This window comes from Pongo abelii, chromosome 14, assembly GCF_028885655.2.
Source record: "Pongo abelii isolate AG06213 chromosome 14, NHGRI_mPonAbe1-v2.0_pri, whole genome shotgun sequence".
Taxonomy (NCBI): Eukaryota; Metazoa; Chordata; class Mammalia; order Primates; family Hominidae; genus Pongo; species Pongo abelii.
The window spans coordinates 51,626,870-51,649,582 of NC_071999.2; the positions used below are offsets into that span (position 1 = coordinate 51,626,870).

General features: G+C 38.2%; 1 protein-coding gene across 5 annotated transcripts in view; it reads left to right on the forward strand.

Moving 5' to 3' along the window:
• Positions 1-22,713, forward strand: part of LRCH1 (leucine rich repeats and calponin homology domain containing 1) — a 201,711-nt gene that overhangs the window by 154,868 nt on the left and 24,130 nt on the right. For 4 of the 5 annotated variants that reach the window (XM_024231039.3, XM_024231040.3, XM_054529032.2 and 1 more), the window contains exons 14-16: positions 5,159-5,212; positions 5,894-5,966; positions 16,793-16,902. In XM_024231039.3, coding sequence (XP_024086807.3) covers positions 5,159-5,212; positions 5,894-5,966; positions 16,793-16,902 — 237 coding nt within the window. Of the gene's footprint in view, positions 1-5,158; positions 5,213-5,893; positions 5,967-8,931; positions 9,037-16,792; positions 16,903-22,713 lie in introns of all 5 variants that reach the window. The other variant, XM_024231037.3, reaches the window with a different exon arrangement.

The window sequence follows — 22,713 nt, forward strand, 5'->3', positions numbered from 1 at the left end:
TTTACTAGTAACATTTTATCACATTTGTTATATTTGTTCTCTTTCTCTCTCTCTCCATACACACAGTTCTTTTTCTGAAACACATACAATTCTTTTTTTTTTCCTCTCTTTTTTTTTTTTTTTAATTAAGTATTTATTGATCATTCTTGGGTGTTTCTCGGAGAGGGGGATATGGCAGGGTCATAGGATAATAGTGGAGAGAAGGTCAGCAGATAAACACATGAACAAAGGTCTCTGGTTTTCCTAGGCAGAGGTCCCTACGGCAACACATACAATTCTTTTGCTGAAAGTAAGTTTCACACATCATAGTCCTTTATGCCTAATCATTTTAGTGTGTGTTTTCTAAGAATATGGATTTTTATCTTACATAATCAATTTCAGTTATCATCTTCATAAATTCATGGTGATAACATATTTTCATCTAATCTATCATCCATCCTCCAAATTTGTCAGTTAATCTAATGATGCTCTTCAGAGCATTTTTTTCCTTTCAGTGTAAGATCCAGTCTAGTTGCAGATACTGCATTTTATTGTCAGGTATCTATAAACTTCTTTTATCTGGAACGTTTCCATGACCTTTCTTTGATTTTTATGACCTTGAAATTTTGAGGAACACAAACCTCCTCCTTTTTAATATAATGTTCATCATTTTGTGTCTGTCTGATGTTTCCTTATGATTAGTTTGAACTTCTGCATTCTGATTTAGAATACTGCACAGGTGATGTTGTGACCATCTCAGGGCATCACATTTGGGGCCACACTATGTCCATCTGTCCCTCTTTGGTGATGTTAATTTGATCACCCAATCAAGACATAACTCCATTTCTCCACCGTGTAATTGCTGTTTTATTTTTTCGTTGCAACTAACAAGCAGTCTGTGACAAGATAGTTCAAGACCGTCTTAGCATCCAGCTGCAGACCCACTTTTGACTCTAGTAAAATAGATGGCCACCTGTGTGCATGATTTCAGGAGCACAAGAAAGACACAAAATTTCTGGAATAAAGATATATCCCCTCCATTTTTAATACACAATTGGATGGTCATTCCAATAATTTTGTCTTCCAAGATGTATATATTCCTGATTTTTTTTAAAAAAAGGAAGTATTGCTACATGCCAGACCATGTGCTTTGTATATTACATAAGTTATCATTATTTCATTTCTTCAACAAATATTCGTTGATTGCCTCCCATGTGTCAAGCACCACTCTGGACACTGAGAAAGTAGCATTAAAGATGCAGAGGTCCTACACTTACAAGTTTACATTCTAGGTAAGGTATAAGTGAAAAGTGGGAGTTATGCCTGAGTGACAATGCAGGATTTGAAGCTCAAGGTCAAGTGACTGGCCAGGTCACTTACATGTAAAAGGCTTGGCCCTACTTTCCCACTGCAGTATATTGCCTCTTCATGCTGTAGACTAGTGGCAGCACTAAGTCTTGTCATGCTTACAAACCTTAGTGGTGCCTGACTGCATCAAACCTTTTCTTCAGAGCAGATCTTGGCAGAAGAAGAGCAGCCATGATACTTACGTGTGCATGAGCAATGCTTCCAGTAACGTAAATGGGTATGGAAGGAATAAGGGATGGGTATATGCTAAATATAGACTGAGCCCAGTTCATAGTTTTGTCTACATCTAGTTTTCATCCCATCTTTTTTTTTTTTTTTTTTTTGAGACAGAGTCTCGCTCTTGTCACCCAGGTTGAAGTGCACGATCTCAGCTCACTGCAACCTCCACCTCCCGGGTTCAAGCAATTCTCCTGCCTCAGCTTCCTGAGTAGCTGGGATTACAGGTGCCCGCCACCATGCCCGGCTAATTTTTGTACTTTTAGTAGAGACAGGGTTTCGCCATGTTGGCCAGGCTGGTCTCAAACTTCTGAGCTCAGGTGACCCGCTTGCCTCAGCCTCCCAAAGTGCTGGGATTTCAGGCATGAGCCACTGCACCCAGCCTCATCCCATCTTTTAATCTAATAGCAATATGTGCGCTGATTTACTAACTACCCAATTCCAATGGTTATTAGAAATTGCTGCTGTTATTAAACATTTTAGTGGTTTGGGAAGGAATGTTTAAATGTCACATTTCCTTAATATCAGCCCAAGACTGTTTTATGTAGAGCTTCCTCCTGTTTTCCCATCAGCAAAGGTGAACTATATGTTTGCAGTCAGTTCTAGATTTTCAAAATGGATTTCTACTTATTGATCTCCTCTCTATTTCTCCTGTTGTTTGTCTTTCTCGTTGCATAGCACAAACACTTAGCATTCTCACTCGAAGTGGGACCTGACTCAGTACCTGGTACACAGTGAGTAGTTAGTGAGGATTCCTGGAAGGGAGGGAAGAAGAAAGGGAAAGAGATAGGAAGTTAGATGATAAGGATTAGGCTTTGGTAAGCAAAATTTCAGTGTACTGCTTATTTGATGTACAGATCTCTGGGTCTTACCTGATAGCTGCAAACACTCCATCATTTAGGTAAAGTGTATATTATGTCCCTTTAAATTCATTTCCTTGTGTTTGTCTAAATTGAAAATCATCTGACACTTTTCCACATGCTCATAAAGCTTCACGGGTTTTTCCTGAAGTTTAACCACGCTTGCTACCATTATATTATGTGGAAAAGCCTAATATCCTCCTAAAGTAGGAAACTTGACTTCCAAGTCATTTATCAATCATTCAGTCAGTTGGCCCAGCCCAGCTTTCCCTCTAATGATGAGTCTGTTTGTTCCATTGGCCAAGGCCATTAAACCTGTAGGTGTTGAGCTGCAGCTCTGCACAGGTCCTGTGCTCAGTGCTGTGAGGGCCTCCCCGCCAGCTACTGCACCCTTGCCTCCAGAGTGAATTTTCTGCTCTAATTGGGCAGATTGTATTACTCCTCTGTACTCACAGAATGTACCAGGTCCAACCTTCCTTAGCACCTTTATTTTAGCATGCTACTTAAAATGTCTTTGAACTTTCACTCTCATAGAGTTTTAAAAATGCATATATACCTGTGTCCATGATTTCGGGAGTCCCTAGAAGACAGAAAACCTCAAGAAAAAAAAAAAGATACTTTTATTCTATCTCCAACTTACAATGTTTTGTGTTATTTTAACATAAGGTTGATTTTTTTTTTTTTGGTTGAAGGAGGAGTATTTGGTATAAGGAATTCTCACTCCTTGTTTTTCTTCTGTAGGGCAATTATCTGTCCTTGGCAGACACATCTCTATGATTTTAAAAAGGGAGGGGAATAGCTGGCTCTGATGGAAAAAGGAAGTCACAAGGAAAAGAAAAGAGAGTAGTGAATTCACAGGGCCAGTGATAAGGATTATGCAGAGCTAAAATATGATCCTTACTTATGATTTGGTTATTTTTATATTCTTTCTTCTGTCTCATTCAAGCAGAAAGTAACATCTTTCAGCATAGCCCTATATTAATTCACCAGTATTTGTTGAGTGCCTGTGCTAGATTCAGCCTTGTTTTCGTGTAAAGGACTGGAAGATGAAGGCTATGAAGTTGCCCTCACTTTAATGAATTTTTTTTTAATTGTGGGGGTAAGATTTCGATGTTGAAAAATTTACAGAAGAAATAAGATGGTCTGCAGTCCTGAGCTTGTTTTAGGTGCTCAGGGACACTGGGGAAGAGGTAGAGTTTAAGGAGAGGAAAGTAAACTTAGACTTTGGGCATTTTTGGGGTTGGCCCTGTAGCCAGGAGGCTATGTTGAGCAAGACACCATGGCTGTGGGGAATCAGCTCTGTGTGAGCCACACGGAAAGGGGAGGCCAGGACTATGAAGCAGTTTGTAATTGGTGGCACATCACGTGATCTGACTTTAAACATACTTTAGGTGACTGTCCACATCAAGTGTGGGTGGCACTGGCATCCATGCAGGAAGAATTGCTGATTGCATGGCTCATACATAAATAATATCGAATGGGGAAGGGTCTGGGAGATGATAGGACAAACTAGAGGAAAGAATTGCTTATAGAAAGAATCAAACCTGAAGTTACTTGTTAGCAGCTCTATCAAAGCCATTTAATTGAATAGGGATATTAGTGACATTTTATTCTAAAAATATGGTTTCCTCTTGGATTTGTGTCAAAGTTGGGAAGATTTTTAAATAGCACTCAACAATGAATAGGAACAGGCATCTTAAATGTACAATAATTTGGTGGCATATATGAAGGTGTTTATATGAGCTAACGCCCAATTTTTTATTAGGGAGGATCAGGGGGTTCTTGACTACCTTATAAAGAAGGCAGATCTGGGTAAGAAACTAGAGTGTGTCCCTTGTGGGCTCCTTGTTTCTGTGTGTCCCTTTCATGCTGGTTTTACAAGATTTTGCTCTCAGCCACTGTTCCTCAACTTCTTCACTGTCTCTGTGGACCATCTGGCCACGCTCGTGGACTCAGGCACCCCATAAATAATAATAACTTCGAAACCTGTAGCTCATGCCTCAAGTTCCCCTCTGTACCCCAGTATTCAGATTTTATCTCCATGCCCCACAAATTTCTCTTTCTCTACATAGCTAAACTGATACTATCAACTTCTTCTTAAACTGCTCCTGTGTTCTCTGTGGTATTCAGTGATGCTACCATCTACCCAGTCATTCCTGCTGGAAATCAGGATGTCATCTTGACTTTTCTCCATGACCAGTTATAAATCCTGCACGTTTTATGACAGAAAAAATTCATAATTTTTTCTCTTAACCAGTAGTTGCCAAAGTAATCTGATGTTGAACTGACAACATGAGATTTGCCCAGTTAATTTGGGGTCCAGACGTGTATTTATTGAATGCTCCCAATGTGATTCTGCATATTTAGGAAGTACTACCTTGAACCATTTCTAAAAATCATAATTAAAATGAGGATGGGAACCAGCAGGCAGCTTGGTCACCTAGCAAGTAAGCTGACATCCACAGATATTTTGGAGTGAACTCCTTGCTCTGGGAAATTCTTTATCTTAGTTTGTATAATACTTTAAATGTATTTTTCTATGAATACAGCTGCATGTTTTCAGAACATATGAGTATGGTCTACTTAGTTACTGAACACACTAACTAATTAATTCAACAGATATTCATTGTGCACCTATGGACCGGGGACATGATGGCAGTAAGAAAGAGGAAGTTCTTGTCTCAACAGTTTCACAGTCTAATGGAACATACCATGCTTTTTTCTTCTTTTTTAAGGTGCAAAGTGATCTAACATTACAGAGTAACGGGAGCCAGTATTCTCCAAATGAGGTAAGTTTCTTGAAGATTAATGGAAGGTGAGGTGTTTCTTGATGGCTGGATTGGAATATCTTTTACAGAAATATATAATCTAAGACTTGTGATTAATTAATTAATTGAGTCTTTGGGGGAATCCATCTAACTCTTATTAGCTATCATAGCTTTATCTGGTCCTATTCATAATTAAAGATTAATTTTTATGAGATATATTTTTAAAAACCGAATGTGGGAACATCTTTACAAGAACACAGAATGAAGATCACTCAAATAGGAAACATTTAGAATGTCTTGTTCTCCATAAATGATTCAATGTGTGATTCAATATTACTGAGTTCAGTATTATCTGTTTCCTCATCAGATGTGCCCTCTTTTGGATATAAGTGGATATATGTGTGTGTGTGCGTGCGCCCATGCACACAGCTGTGCAAGAGGATTGCCAGTGTCACATAATTGTAAAATGTTCTTAAAATGGACAAAACAAATTGAGTGGGTCACTCTAAAACAACATTCTGTTGGTTATGCCATTTAACATCTTTACAAAGTGATTTTTTTTAGCCAGGACTTCATCACACAGCAGCGAATGCAAAAAGGGAGTAGTTTTGTTACAGTCCTTGAACATAGAAAACCATACATAGTTCTTCTTCTGTTTTCCTTTTATTTTTTTCCTAATTTCCTTTCCTTCCAACACCACAGATTAGAGAGAACTCCCCTGCAGTCTCTCCTACCACAAACAGCACAGCTCCATTTGGCCTGAAGCCTCGATCAGGTAAATGAAAACCTCAGCCCATTCTTACACTAAATAACTCATTGCTTTCTCTTGAGCCTTTTAAGTGTATGCATTATCAATGTGCACATCCTTGTCAGTTCTGCTGAGCCGAAATCCTGGCGTCTACAGCTAGGGGAGGCCAGAGTTTGTAGCTTTGTTTTCAGTGAATCAGCTAAGTCCGTGTTATCAGTAGTGGATATCCTATCTTCGTTTGAATCAGAGCAAAGAAAAAAAGGGTGGTGGGAGCACGTAAGCGGGGAAGAAATACTCTGTTGATTTTTTTTTACCTAAGGAAGATAAAATAGCTGCCCTTTGGCCCCAGTGGTTCCTGGTGCTCGGCTGAGTTAAGGGGCAGCCTGCCTCTGGAAAAGTGACTCCTTTCTGAGACATCCTCATTTGCTTTCTGAGTCTGGTAGGTTCTGTGTGTTTACTCACATAACAGAGTGGTCATTTCAAAGCTTGCATGAGTGGTCAGGAGTTACTTTTTAAAAAGTCTTTTGAGAAAGCATTCTGCTTATATTACCAATTTTATTTTAATTTGTTATTAGTTTAGTCACAAAAGTAAATTATGGCAATGTACAAAATAATGGTTGCTTTTGAAAAGAAAGCACTCTATAGAAAAATTGGACTTTTCTGATTTCTCCATTTATTTGAAGTTCTGTTGCTAATCTTCCTTCTTTTAGGTCTTTCTTTGTTTTAATATTTTTGACTCTTTGGTATTTAGTCTACACTTACTACTCATGCTTTTAAGCAAGTGCTAATAAAGAATTCAGACACTTTTAAGTAAGAGCTGGTAGAGAACTCAGATGTTCTTGAGTTCTCCAGTAAAGCATTTTGACAACAGTAGAGGTTATACATGTGTATATTTTGCAAAAAGGCACCCATAGGAAAAACAAAGATGATTCTTTAATAAAGGAAATGTTTTTCATTCTTGGGGCAGGTTGATTGATGGGTAACAAGTGGCCAGGTGTAATGGTTTCCTGGCAGTTTGAATGGGCTATAGAAAAAAAGCCATTTGAGAAAGTGCTTGAGTGTGACAAGGGTTAGTGAGTGTTTTATGGAGAGCCAAATTTTACATGAAATAAAACTCAAATGGCTGGTCTTCTCATGTTTGGAGCTAAGCAAATGTGATCAGTTCCGGGCTGAGGTCCTTGGCTGGGTTTTCATTTCCACGGTCTTAGGTGTGTCCTGGGAGGAATGGAGGTGAGTCCAGGCACACCTCATCTGTGCCTTCAGTGACCACCCGCCAGGAGGCTTATTTTACATGCTGAGGACCTCATATTGAGCTGCGGACTGTCTCCTAATCCTCACAGTCAGTTTTACACAATTTAAAAGCATGGCATAATTGAGCAAATCAAAAGTTGAATGGATCTTCAAAGAATAATGTTCTTTTGAATGTATAACTTGCAATTGTAGAATTATTTTGGTGACTTTTTATTCTTTTTATAGAGTCCAAACTCAACTTATTACAGTTAGGGTTTACATTGTACTGGGGCTGTTAAACCATTTCACATTCTTTGTAGCAGTGAAAAATAAATGGAGCTTTTATTTTGAGTAGCAGAAAACAAAGTTAATTTCCTCTCCAAGCTTCCAGCCTTTCTATAATGGTGACTAACCAATGTAGAAATTGTTCTTGCTGTTGAAAGCTCTATGGAGTTTGGTTGCTGTAAATAATGCTATTTACCTTCAGGATCATCAAGTGACATATTGGAACTTTAAAAACTTGCATTATGTATGGAGACGTTTTTCATTTAGTAATTTTAAAATAATATATATGCTTAAGTGTATTTTTCACATTTTCTGGAAAGTAATATATATAGTAATCTTAACTGGAAAGCATATAGTTTTAAAAGATAGAAACCATTTTTGATCGAGTAGCTTTAGAATGCTTAAAGCCAATTCATTTTTATTTTGAAAGTATGTGGATTTATGTGATTTCTGTGTTATAAATAAAAACAGACTGCTTAAATTAGCAAGTTGAAATAAGAACTTAGATTCTTAAAGTAGGCTGACAGTTTCTTTCATTTCTTTCTGTGTTTTCCTCCCAAACAAAGACAACTGCACATACCCAAATATTTATATCTAGAATTATATCCATTTATTTTACTGGCCCTGCCTTATGATTGAATAAAAAATAATCTAGATATTTCCTAAATATGAAATTGCCATATGGATATTTAGTGCAAAAATAAGAGTTGATATCATTTCATAAATGACCAACTCAGAAGTTCTTGAAATTGATTGATCTCTGTTGGTTAATTGGATTTGTTGTTAAATAGACTGCACTAGTCTCCAACATTTTTTTATGTTTTGTTTTTTAACTGAGCAATATTGAAAACAGTATTTAGAGGTATGTCCAGGATTGAGAAAAGAATTAGCTAGATTCAGCTATCTATAAAGCATGCCAATAGAACTACAGGTGTCTTTAAAAAGAAATTTGACATTGCTTTGGAGAAAAAATCACTAATGGTAAATGATGATTCTGTAATAGTTTTATTTCTAAATAATAGATATATTTACACATATTAAGTTTTATTCTATGTCACCAATTTTTTTTGTGTGTGAATCGTATTTTGTTAGTTTTTTAGAAAGTCTTTGAGGAACGTATCTGGCAGGTCTTTTGCTTTTTATCTACCTAACCTATGGGTACTCTTTCTTTCCTCTGACCTGATTCATTAGTACTCTAAGTCTGGGCTTGCAGAACTGTTAAGATTAACAAATATGAACTGCATGCAAAGTGTATGATTGATGGGTACTAACACTCAGTTTTTATCATTCTTTTTATTCCATGCACCATCTTTCATTCTTCTCCTATATTGTGCATTTGAAATTAAACCCCATGTAAATGAAATCCACTCTTCATTTCCATGCAAACCCTATGCCATTTGTGAAATGCTGCTGCCCCTTTGGTTTTTCCTGGTCCTTGTGCAACTGTACGCGGACTGGCTCTCTGGCTCCCCTGCAGACCCAGCCCTCATTCTTCCTCCTATCTCCTTCAACACACTTACACAGGCACAGACATGGGACAGCTCTAGCTACAGTGTTCCATCTGAAGGAGACAGTGACAATGGTAGGTGGATTTGTACCTATTCTCCAATGTTCTCATTAATAAGCCAATGCGTATACTGAACATTCATCTCTGTGCAGCTGAAGATAGAGTATATTCACCTGCATGCTTGGTATGAGAAATAATGTATAAGCCTGGAAAGTGAAGTCCAGAAAAGTGCATGTGGATTGTTCTCTAGCAGTTTGTCAAACTCCAGTTTAATTAACTTGACTATTCTGGATTTGGGGAAGGCATTATAATACTTTCTTCTCTACCCTTTTCTGCTTGGGTTTTTTGGTTTGTTTGCTTGTTTACAAATATTTGGGGTTTGCACATTTGGATTTATCTCCGCTTGTTCCTGCATCTGAACTAAATGGTTTTAGAGTTTGATATTTTACTATTTATGCTTACCGTGTGAGATTTCTAAGGTAATTAAAATGTACCATGGCTGATCCTAGAGTATTGCATTGAAAATAATGTTCATGTGGATAAATTTCTAAAAATGAAGATAAATCATTTGCCTTCTTTTTTCCAAATTATTGGCATGTTTTGACTTTTGATGCCTTCTTGAGTATAGGTTCATCTTTTTGACATTCAAGGATAGTAACTTGGCCTGAGAATCAAATGTGTAAATAAAAAATCGAGGACACTCAGCTAGTGTTCATGTGGGTATCTTTTAATTTTGAATCGTATATAGCCTAAGAGATTATAATAAAACATAATTATTTAGATCTGCACACCACCTATATCGTAATCTCCATTCTAGTCTAATTTCATCCTAGTCTCTGAAATATTCAAATTTTAAACATTTTACTTCAGAATACAAAGTGATTGCAGTCGAGTTAAGTGAAACAGAGAATGTGATTTATAGGGAAGAGTAGTGAGGTACAGGCTATAGCCACAATGCAAACACAATGGAAAGATACGTTTTCTGATAATATTTATCTTTTCATCTAAGTATGTTATATGTAATACCTGGAAAATATATATTTAAGACACTTGCTGTGATTTCTGGTTAAAATTCAACCAAAAATGCTTCTACAATTTCCTTATGGAGAAGGACAATGTATACTTTGGCAGAGTTGTTATAAAAAGAATTTTAATATTTCATAGATTTCTAAATTTTTAAACTGAAAATAAATAGGATTAAAAAACAACAGTTATGAAACAAATGGCCCTCCTTTTACCATCCAGTTGTGAATTTTGGAAGTTGAAGAGGGCTAAATGGAAACTTTCTTGATAAACTTTTTCTTTACTTAAATTTTTTTTTCTAATGGAGGGGAGGCATTTTTGTTTTTCAGAAAGTATAGCTATTTATGGGCCTAATGTTGTTTAAAGGAAATAAAGCCTAGAATGAAAGATTTATGTGTGGTTTGGTATTTCCTTAGGAATGATATCTGAAACCAAAGGCCTTTTTTTTTTTTTAAGCTGGGAAACAATTAGTCTTCTTATGTAGCAGTAGAATTACTATCTTTATAGATGAACAGACTAAAACCAGAAAGGTGAGGTGAGCTGCCTGGGTCACACTGTGGGGTTGAGGTGGAGGTGAAGCCGCACCAGGGTTCCTAACTCTGGAATCATCTCCGCCGCATCTAGATTCAGGCTGCTTTCATTTGATTAAAAATCCTTAAATTTCCACAGAAAATAATCATTGTGGAAATCTTTCTAAAAATAAAATAACCTTGCAATAGTTAAGTTATTTTTTCTATGAGTAAAAATTCCAAGAATTCACATGCAGCTGTTATGCTGTACCAGAATAATAATAAAGCCATCGTTTTCAATGCTTACGGTTCAGTCAATCATGTCAGATGTTTGGAGGTTGTCATTTTTTCCTATTTGCAATTTGTCTCTACTATGCCCTGGGCAACAGAAAAATTTCTGGACAGAAATAGTCTTTACAAATATTTGTTTAGGTTCCCAGATCTGACTTTTATGTTTATCTTCATTCTCTTTGTTCTTAACTTTGACCTGTGATTGGAATACATTTTCTAATGCTTTTTTTGTTGTTGTTGTTAAAGAAGCTGCACTATATGTTCACAAGTCTATGAGCTAATGTTGGAAAAGGAACACAGACTACTTTTTATGTTGTTCTTACTGGTTCCTCTTAAGCAGAAGATCCTATTCAGGGGCCTCTCTTGGCATTTCAAAGCTGATTACATCAGTTTTGTTTCCTCATATTTTCTCCATTATTCAATATTGGCTGCTATCTTTGTAAATAACCTTTATAAATAAACATTATCTTATCACCAGCTCAACCTAACATAATGTAACTTGACTTTTATTTGTACATTTTAGTTATTATTTTTGGTAAAGTTGTCCTTTTTTTACCTTGCTCACTGTCTTGCTTTATATAAAATTATCCTTTTATTTAAATTCTTTCAAATATTTTATTCCCATTCTATCTCATTTTAAATTCCCCATTTCTCTAAAACTTATTCTTCAAACAGATTTTTTAAAATTGGCAACCTGGGTAGAATGTCCTTGGGAGTTTGAGTTCTCAAAGTCCCCAAAGTTCTGCCCCATAAGGTGGATGAAGGAGGATGTGGAAGTTTGTCTGTAGGTTTGTCTGGGCCCACCCCTGGAGCTGGATGGGACAGCTTTAACCTCCATTTTTAACCTGATAGTTTAACTTCTGCTTTTCCCCCTGCTCTTGTGTCCTCTTACTGAATCTTTCCTCTTCACTTCACTTTGAAGTTAAAAACCATTTCCATCTTCTTTGGGGTCATTTTTGCTCTTTCATTTGCAGTGAATTTGTAGGTGCTAATTTATACTTATTGAAAATTAATCTTTAAGTTATCACCAGAGAATGGATGAATGGACCAGTTTACATTAGTCTCTGAAATAACCATGTATCTTGTACCAATTTACAGATATTTTCCTTAATTTTTTACAGTAATCTTGCACTATAGGTATTATTTTTCCCATTAGAAAAATGAAGAAACTGAGGATATAAGAGGCTTTTTAGTGGCTCTCAACTCTGGTTTTATATTAGAATCACCTGGGCATTTTGTAGAACTATAGTCACTTAGGCCCCATAGTCAGAAATGCTAATTTATTTGGTGTAGCATTGAGTCTAAGCACTGGTCATTTGTTTTACTTCTTTTTATGTGATGCTATGTGGTGTTCAAGTAAGATTGACAGTCACTGGGTTAAGTAAATTTTCTAAGACCATAGAGAAGAAATGTGAGCATTTTAAGAACACAGAATGTGTCCAGTTCAATTTTAGGCACTAGAAGGGAATGAATGAATCAGCTAGTGAGAGTTCTTATTCACAGTAGCCTGGATCTAAAGCTCGTGATATTTTTTCAAAGCCAAGATATTGCTGCCTTTGAGTTTGTATATCTTAAACATCACGTCCCGTTCAGGTTCTTAACTTCCAAGGAGAAGTTGAGAGCTACATTTTAAAACTTCATGTTTCCACAGAGCAGAAATCTCCTCTCATTGAGTTAAATTTAGGTATAAATATTTTTTATATGAAGAGTACATTTCATGCAATAATTAAATGAGAAAGTGCATTTGGGCAATTTTTAGAGCAAAGGGCTTTCTTTCTTTGCTTGACTCAAAGATGTTTTCACAAGTACATAAATGGTTTCTTGTACACATCCTTAAATATTTGCTGAGTGCCTATTATGTGCTACGCATGATGCTCATTACTATGGATGCAGCTCTGAAAGAGACAGCCAAAATCTCTTTGATTTCATGTAACACTTATTTCAGAGTCTAATGCATTCACACCTAGAAACTAAGTTTAGGAGATTATTCATAAGAGGAAAAACTCAGGCGACTGATCATCAGGATAGAAAATCTTTGCAAGGACGCTCTCAAAATAGACTGAGCTTTAAATGAGGGAGTGTTTGAAACACTTGTTTCATTTACTCATTCAACAAACTCATTCTGCCCCACTCACTGCTTTGTGGGGCAGGAATAGAGGGTACAACTTGGAAACAGACATAAACATTTACAGATCCATAATGGAGCGAAATATCACTCTACTGTAAGACAGAAAGTGGTGAGTGCGGTGGGAGAGACACAGATAAAAGAATTTTGTATGGTCACAGAAGACAGAGATTACTCCCAGCTCAGAGATGAGGATGGGGAAAAGAGTGAAAGAAAAGGCAGAAAATAATGGAAAGATCAGTGGAATTTGACCTATATCTGCGAGGATGAATTTGATATTCTACATAAGCATTTCATTATACCCTGCAGGGTCCATGCTTATCTCTTCTGCTAAGTAAATTGCGTATATGTGCAAATCTTTTTCATTCTTTAAATGTTATTTATGCTGGGTTCAGTAGCTCACACCTGAATTCCCAGGACTTTGGGAGGCTGAGGCAGGTGGATCGCTTGAGGTCAGGAATTCAAGACCAGCCTGGTCAACATGGTGAAACCCTGTCTCTACTAAAAATACAAAATTTAGCCGGGCGTGGTGGCGGGCACCTGTAATCCCAGCTGTCTGGGGGGCTGAGGCAGTAGAATCGCTTGAACCTGGGAGGTGGAGTTTGCAGTGAGCCAAGATCGTGCCACTGCACTCCAGCCTGGGCGACAGAGTGAAACTCCATCTCAAAACAAAATAAGAATAAATGTTATTTATACAACATACAGTAATTAAACTATAGGCTTAATTTAAGCAGAACTTACTTTTTTTCCTTCATCTTAAATTGCCTACCTTGGCCAGGCATGGTGGCTCACACCTGTAATCCCAGCACTTTGGGAGTCTGAGGCAGCTAGATCACTTGAGTCCAGGAGTTCCAGACCAGCCTGGGCAACATGGCGAAACCCCACCTCTACTAAAAATATAAAACTTAGCCAGGCATGGTGGTGTAGGCCTGTGGTCCCAGCTACTCAGGAGGCTGAGATGGGAGAATCGCGTGAGCCCAGGTGGTTGAGGTTGCAGCGAGCTGAGATCGCACCATTGCACTCCAGCCTGGGCAACAGAGTGAGACTGTCCCTCCACCCGCCCCCCAAAACCAATCACCACCTCTTCACCTCTTTCAACACACTCATAACACACACTCACTCTGCTCTCTCACCCATCTTTTTTCTTATTTACACTTCAACAGTCACAGGAGCATTTGACTTGAAAAATATATGCTCACAGTGGAGGCTGCTTCTTAATATTGTCTCATGGCCTCAAGTTAAATTTTATTCCTCTGGATTAAGTAAGGGAGCTCTTGAAATTTAGTGATATGAAATTAAGGAAAAGCAGAATAATTCTTTTGTAGATCAATTTCCTGAAGCCTGGACCCAGACTGGTCACTGGATTTATTATTTAAATAGGACTTAAAAGAAAAGAAAAAACTGTAGGTAATTTAATCAGATGTACTTTAATGGTCCCGGTAAAGTTATTCTGTTGTAACAAACCCAGCAACATAAGCAAGTACTTTTGTACTTAGTAGATTTATTATGAGCCTAAAGAGATTGCCTTAAGTTCTCTTATATGTCATAGTAATGAATACATTTAGAAAACTAATAGTGATATAGTCATTATTTCTGATAATTTTATGTATTTCTGATAATTTTAAGTGTTCATTTTAAAAAATACAGTTCAATTGGTTTTTAAAACACTTTTGATTGCCTAACATTCATAGAGCAAATGCCCACGCATGCATGTTATATTTTTAAGATACAAAGGAATGCAAAATTAAAAAATGATGCCAGGAAAGTAAAATCCAGACACCATTTCGTTATCCTGCTATCTCACATAGGGCTCTAATAAGGCAATGTGGTGTTGAACAAAAGCTCATGGTTCATTTAACTTCCTGATAGTTTCATATTCGGATTGAAATCTGCCAATAAAAACATATTGAAAATATTATTAGATAAGATTACCCCCAGAAAAAAGGCAAAGGAAAATAACAGCTCCAAAGAAAACATTCGATTTGTTTAAACGGTGTTGAGGCGCCCCTTGCTGGCATATGTGTGTATTATCCAACTCTATCTGCATTTCTTGACCTTTTTTTGGTAAATTTGGTGGTGCAAATTAGTTCTAGATTTTATATTTTTACATATTTCTCTTTTTTGGTTTTGCTTGAAATGGTGTAAAATGTGATTCATTCTCCAGTTTCTTCCATGCGTCCTAATTTGTCGGAGTTTTCCTCAGTTCCCTTTTCTCTGTGAACTTTTCATCTTTCCCTGCCTGGTCACTCTGTCATTTTACTGACCTTGGCTTTACTTTTTAAACAATTGGTTCTACGTCCTGTGAGGTTTGGGTTTTGTGGGACTTGGTGACAGCCCTCCTGTGACTGCCTTTGGTGTTCTTTGCCTGTGACTTCCCTCAGTGGCTTCCAGCAGAGGCCCCAGGCCACAAGCTGACTCCTCTCTGAGATTCCAGAAGACGACAGGCCTTGTGTGCCTTAAATCATCCTCTTTCTCCATTAACTCAAAGTCGACGATTTAAGATATGTCAATTTTCTCATCTTCCATAGAGCATCAGAATGTGAATTCAAGTATCTTACAACTAATTTAGAAAGAAAATACTGAGATGTGAGGAGAATGCATGTTCAAAGGCACAAATTGAAATTAAAATATTGTAGTTAGGCGAGCACAGGACTTTTGATTACACCGAGTGGACTCAAGTCTTTGTATCCAAAGTATTCTATTTGTAAATCATATTTAATTTCTAGAAATCTAAAATATTGAAATAGTTTCTAAAGAGGTCCATAAGAAATGTATGTCAGGGTAGAATAAAAATTACACATTCTTTCTTATTCAGCATTGTTTAAATTATCATGATTGAAACTTCTGTAATTGCAGTACGCCATGCAGGCTTCTATGTGGTATGGATTTCTAACATTGGAGTTCTCTGCCCAAAATTTTCTGAGGGACTTTCCCTCCCTACCTCAATCTGAAAGTCTATGGGACGGGGAAACCAAGGCTCTGAACAGCTCTTTCATCCATCTTATGTGCAAGGATAAAAATCTCTAGGAAGAAAAAAAAATCAAGTTTAAATCTGCCCTGGACTTTGTATCATTAAAAAGTTAATTAAAACTCTTGCTGTAGTCATTCTCCAATACATAGAACATTATTTACCTTCTTGATTGGTCTCTAAAAGATGTTTTCCTTCATAGGGAAGGGCATGTGTTTTCTCAGCTCATTTCAGAGGATGCCCCGCTGTTAGTTACTATTCTTGGAAGTTGTAACTTCAAGAACCTGAAGCCAGCTATGAGCCCTTCAGCTACTTCCAATCTTGCCAGGCTTCCTAAAAGGAGTCCTTGCTCATCTCCAAAGAGCTGACTTTTTAGATAGTCTGCCAGTGACAGTCTAGAAGGCAGAATTTTTCCACCGCACCCTCAAATATGTAATCATCACTTAGTTCTTAACTCAGGCTTATAAGAAACTTTATGCCAACAAAAACATTAACTTGTGCTTATTTTTAATACATACAACAATTCTAGACCTTATTTGAAATAAATTATCTGAATTTAATGAAAGGATTGAGTGTAAATAAAAACTTAGAATGAAGACAGTGGGAAGATGAGTGAAGTAGGACATCTGTCAGGCAAGTGGCTTGGAATGGTCCCAATGACCCAGACCTTGCCCTGGGTTCAGTTTATTATCACTGAAAAATACAGCTTGTTAGTCCACACAAACTAGTACAATTTAAAATATAGTCTCTTTTAAAATACTTGAGCCAGGCTTTTCTTGTGGATTTGGAATTTCTTTGTTTCTTTGAGTGGTAAATTAATTATTTTGGATAAATTAAAATACTGTTTGATTTTAATATGAATAGCCCTATGTGACAAGGCACTATATAAAGGCTTTTTTTCCCTTTCTATTATAGTGTTTCTAAGACCTCAGAGAAATTTGGAATCTATAGACCCGCAGTTTACAATCCGGAGGAAAATGGAGCAGATGAGAGAAGAGAAAGAGCTGGTGGAACAACTTCGTGAGGTACCCAAGAAATATTATGTAACTAAAGGAGAATTTTCAGAATTTAAGCAACATTCTACATTTTTGAGAAACAGACTTTGAAACATTGCAAGCAGTCCTAATTTCAAATATAGCCAGGTCACTTAGTGACTGCTGGATATTGGGCAAGCCACTTAACAACCCTGAGTCTGTTTCTTTGCATACTAAAAAAATGGTTTGGCCAGGCATAGTTTCTCAGCCTGTAATTGCAGAACTTTAGGAGGTAGAGGCAGGCTGATCACTTAAGTCGAGGAGTTTGAGACCAGTATGGGCAACATGGTGAACCCTGTCTCTACTAAAAATACAAAAATTAGCTGGGCGTGGTGGCATATGCCTGTAATCCCAGCTACTTGGGAGGCTGAGGTGGGAGGATCAGTTGAGCCCAGGAATGCGAGGCTGCAGTGATTTATGATTGTACCACTTCACTTCAGCCTGGGTGACAACAGTGAGACCTTGTCTCTTTTTTTTTAAAAAAAAAAAAAGGTTCCAATTGACCTTAGTGGAGTTTTGTGAGGAATATATGAGATAGTAGTAAATAAAAAATAATACATACATATAAATGCTGGCACTATTTCAATTCAGGTATAGTTTAATGCCCTGTCATTTATTTACTTAATAATATTAAATTAATTTTCATTTTTTATTTTTATTTATTTATGTGTTTTTGAGACAAAGTCTCACTCTGTCACCCAGGCTGGAGTGCAGTCTCATGATCTCGGCTCACTGCAGCCTGTGCCTTCTGGGCTCAAGTGATCCTCCCACCTCAGCCTCCTGAGTAATTGAGATTACAGGTGTGCACCACCACACTCAGCTAATTTTTTGTATTTTTAGTAGAAAAGCATTGGGATTACAGGCATGAGCCACCGCACCCAGCCCAATTTTTAATTTTTAAGAGACAAGGCCTCTCTCTGTTGCCCAGACTAGAGTGCAATGGTATGATCATAGCTCGCTGCAGCCTTGAACTTTTGGGCTGAAGTGATCCTCTGGCCTCAGCCTCCCAAGTAGGTAGGCATAAATTATAGCTACATGCCACTGTGCTTGGCAATATTACATTAATTTAAAAATGTTTATAGTTATCCTCACTTTGTACCCCAAACCGACCAGAGATTTTAAATCAATTATCTAATAGGCAAACCATTTGAGTTTCTACCAAAGAGGAAGTCTTTTGCTGGGTGTCATTGAAGCTTAAACTTGGAGCTGGCAGGGACCATGGCTGTCTTATTTCTTGTCGTATTTCTTAGTTCCCAATGGGCACTCTGTAGGTATTTGTCTACCTGCGTGGTCTTTTTGTCAGGTTAGGAAGATCATACATAAATATATGGAAGGTTAAATAACAGTATAGGAATCAATCACCAAGGAAGAAAACATTGGTATTAGCTATTAAAGACAGCACATTATGAATTGCTGCATGAGTTTTTAATGTTCAAAAAGAAATGTCATAACTATGAACTAAAAGAGTCTAAGAAAGCTTCTTGACTAATAATAGAACAACCATTCAACCCTGTAATCCCATTACTGGGTATATACCCAGAGAAAAATAAATTGTTCTACCAAAAAGAAACCTGCACTCATATGTCTATCACAGCACTATTCACAGAAACAAAGACTTGGGATCAATCCAGGCTTGCATCAACAATGGATTGGATAAAGAAAATGTGGTACATACACACCATGGAATACTACACAGCCATAAAAAAGAACGAAATCATGTCCTTTGCAGCAACATGGATGCAACTGGAGGCCACTATCCTAAGCAAATTAATACAGAAATGGAAAACCAAATACCACATTCTCACTTATAAGGGGAAGCGAAACACTGGGTATACATGGACACAAAGATGGAAACAATAAACTCTGGGAATTCCAAAAGGGGAGAGGAGAGGGGGTGAGGGTTGAAAAACTGCCTATTGGGTTCTATGTTCACTGCTTAGGTGACAGGATCATTAGAAGCCTAAACCTCAGTATCACACAACATACCCATGTAACAAACCTGTACGTGTACCCCCGAATCTAAAATAAATTTTTTCAAAAAAGAAAGAAAGATTCTTGGAGGAGATAGATTCGATGTTAAATCTTCTGTCATTAGCAAATGTGTATTGACTGTCACTCTCTACCAGGCTGTATTCTAGGTAATGGATGTAGGAGAGAACAAAAAGGTCCCTGCTGTTCTGAAGCTTATGGTCTATTAGAGAGAGATAGTAAATAAGACGGAAACAAATAAATACACAGTTTCAGAGAGCAAAGAGTTCTACAAATGAGCAGTGAGCCCTATAAACAAAATTTAGATTAAATTAAATTAGGATAGGTCAGCCTCTTTGTTCTAGCAGATGATACTTTTTATATGGTTTAGCAAAGAGTCAGGAGGAAGTAATTTTAAAAAGAAAACAAAAAAACCTCTTACCACCACTTTAAGCCACTGTGGTGATTGAGCAAACACAAAGGGAAAGTCAAACCTCTGTCATTTGCCTGGACTATCTGGATGTGATGTAAACTGGGAAGGTGAACTTCATGAAATCTATGCAACTAAGATCAGAAGCTAAGATATGCCCCTCAAGGAGTGATATCTTACAATTTTATCTTAAACATGGGTCATATTGATCATTTATGTCTTAATTTAGTAATATAAAATTAGAGCCTGAAAGAGTACCTAAAAACAATTGTCCACACACAGGACAGTTCTGAAAGAAATTTATATAACACTATTATATGCAGTGTTTTTTAGTTTTCATTTATTAAAATCACCAAATTAAGTCATCCTTTCATAGGCTGTTATTCAGTTAAAAGGGGCTTTTGTTGCAGAAGCTCTAGTTAAGGTTTGAAAATTGATTTTTCTACTTCTGCTTCCAAGAGGATGGAGTAGGCATACTTTGCCCTATTCTTCCCACTAAGTACACCTAAAACCCCTAGACATGCATAAAACAAATGTAAGAACATTCTGGAAGGTAAAGAGAAGACGACGGACTGATTAGGGTCCTTGAGACTTGAGGGGCACCATAGTGATGAGCTCCAGGGGACTTTCTTTTTGCCTCATGTATCCAGACTTGGAGCCGAAGTCGCTCTGGAACCCAGAAATAGTAATCGGCACAGACTTTAGAAAAACAACAATAAAAGCTGACTTTCCCTAACCAAATAACCAGGAAAGGGACAGCCCAGCAAGACACAAAAGTTTTAGACCATAAATGCGCTACTGCAGCTGAACACCACAGGAAATACTGTGGTTCCCCCTCACCCACACCAGCAAGGGCTGAGTCAAGTGAGACTTCTCCCCTTGCTGGGGTGGTGTCAGAGAAGACCAAGCCAGGAGCCAGAAATTTCATCCCCACTGGTCAGTAAGGAATCTGGTCTGCTCCCAGTTTCAGTGGAGACCACATGGGAATCCTGGATTCCCACCCCCACTCAGCAGTAAGGAGGCATCTACCCCTCCCCCTCTCCCTGGCCAGTTGACACCCAGTGGAAAACCCAGATGCCTGCATTCACCTGGCGGTAACAAGATGGTGGCAGCCACCTTCCCCTGCTAGAGCAGTGTCAAAAAAAAAAAAAAAAAAAAAAAAAAAAAAAAGCCAACTAAAGCAGAGATTTAAATAGGATCCAGAGTCTCGTAACATAATACAAAAACGTCCGGGTTTCCATTGCAAATCCCTCCTCATCATTCCAAGGACGAGGAAGATCCCAAACTGTAGGAAAAAAAGACCATCTACAGGCCGGGAGCAGTGGCTCACGCCTGTAATCCCAGCACTTTGGGAGGCTGAGGCGGGTGGATCACGAGGTCAGGAGATCGAGACCATCCTGGCTAACACGGTGAAACCCCGTCTCTACTAAAAATACAAAAAATTAGCCGGGCGTGGTGGCGGGCGCCTGTAGTCCCAGCTACTCGGGAGGGAGGCTGAGGCGGGAGAATAGCGTGAATCCGGGAGGCGGAGCTTGCTGTGAGCCGAGATCGCGCCACTGCAGGCCGGCCTGGGTGAAAGAGCGAGACTCCATCTCAGAAAAAAAAAAAAAAAAAAAAAAAAAAAGACAATCTACAGATGACATCACTGGTATAGCAGAGATGTTAGAATTATCTGACAGATATTTTTAAACCAGCCATGATGAAAATGCTTCAATGAACAATGATGCACATGGTCAAAGGAAAGGAAAAGAATACCCCAGCAGAGAACTAGAAAATTTCGGCAAAGAAATAGAAGACATAAAGAAAAACCAAATGGAAATTGAGAGCTGAAAAATACATTATTCAAAATAAAAAGCCCAGTGGATGGGCTCCACAGCAGAATGGAGATGATAAAGGAAAGAACTGGAATGAAACTAGTAAGAGAACAATAGAAATCATCTAATCTGAACAACAGAGAGAAAACAGATTGAAAAATCAGTGGACACAGAGCCTCGGGACTTGTGGGAGTGTAACAAATGATCCAACATTCGTGTCATGGGAAGCCTAGAAGGAAAGGAGAATGGGAGCAAGGCAGAAGAGGAACTTGGGGGTGGGAAGGAAGGGGATGTGTCTATAATTTTTTTTCTTTTTTGAGACGGAGTCTTGCTGTATCATCCAGGCTGGAGTGCAGTGGCGCGGTCTCGGCTCACTGCAACCTCTGCCTCCTGGGTTCAAGCGATTCTCCTGCCTCAGCCTCCTGAGTAGCTGGGAGGGCGTGTCAATAAAAGGGCAACATGAGGGATCCTTGTGCTGGTGGGATTGTTGTGCATCTTGACTTTGTCAATGTCAATATCCTGGTTGTTTTGAAAGCTGTTACCATTGAAGGAAATTGGGCAAAGGGTACATGGAATCTCTCTGTATTAGCTCTTACAATTGCATATGAATCTAGAATTATCTCAAAAATCAAAAGTTTAATTTTTTAAAAGAAGGACAAAAATTGATTTCTCAACTAAAAATAGTCTAACAGAAAAGCATTTCTTTGTTTCTTTTTTTTTTTCGAGACGGGGTCTCACTCTGTCAACCATGTTGGAGTGCAATGGCATGATCTCAGCCCACTGCAACCTCCATCTCCTGGGCTCAAGACATCCTCCCACCTCAGTCCCCCAAGTAGTTGGGACCACAGGTACATGTCATCATGCCCAGCTAATTTTTTGTATTTTTGGTAGAGACAGGGTTTCGCCATGCTGTCCAGGCTGGTCTCAAACTCCTGAGCTTAGGCATCTGCCCACATTGGCCTCTCAAAGTGTTGAGGTTACAGGCGTGAGCCACCACGCCTGGCCTAAGAGAAAAGCATTTCCTTTTTTTTTTTTTTTTTTTTTCTGTCGCCCAGGCTGGACTGCAGTGGCACGATCACAGCTCACTGCAACCTCCGCCTCCTGGGTTCAAGTGATTCTCCTGCCTCAGCCTCCCAAGTAGTTGGGATTATAGGCACCCGCCACCATGCCTGGCTAATTTTTGTATTTTTAGTAGAGACAGGGTTTCACCATGTTGTCCAGGCTGGCCTTGAACTCCTGACCTCAGGTGATCCACCCACCTCAGCCTCCCAAAGTGCTGGGATTACAGGCATGAGCCACTGCGCCCTGCCAGAGAAAAGTATTTCTTAATCCCTCTTCTGCCCCATGCAGACTGCCTGAACCAGTCAGATTTGGTTTTTATTTATCACACTCAAAAAGTGATTCCATTATTCCATTCATTCTATTAAATAAACATTTTACACTCACCTAAATTTGTTTTTATAAAGAGGGATTTTGATGCTGTTTGGAAAGAGTTAAATAATGTCAGTGTTTTCTAGGCATTGTTATCCTTATTTCCCATAATGAAATTAGTGCCTCACTTCATAAATACCCATAAATGTATTTTACCCA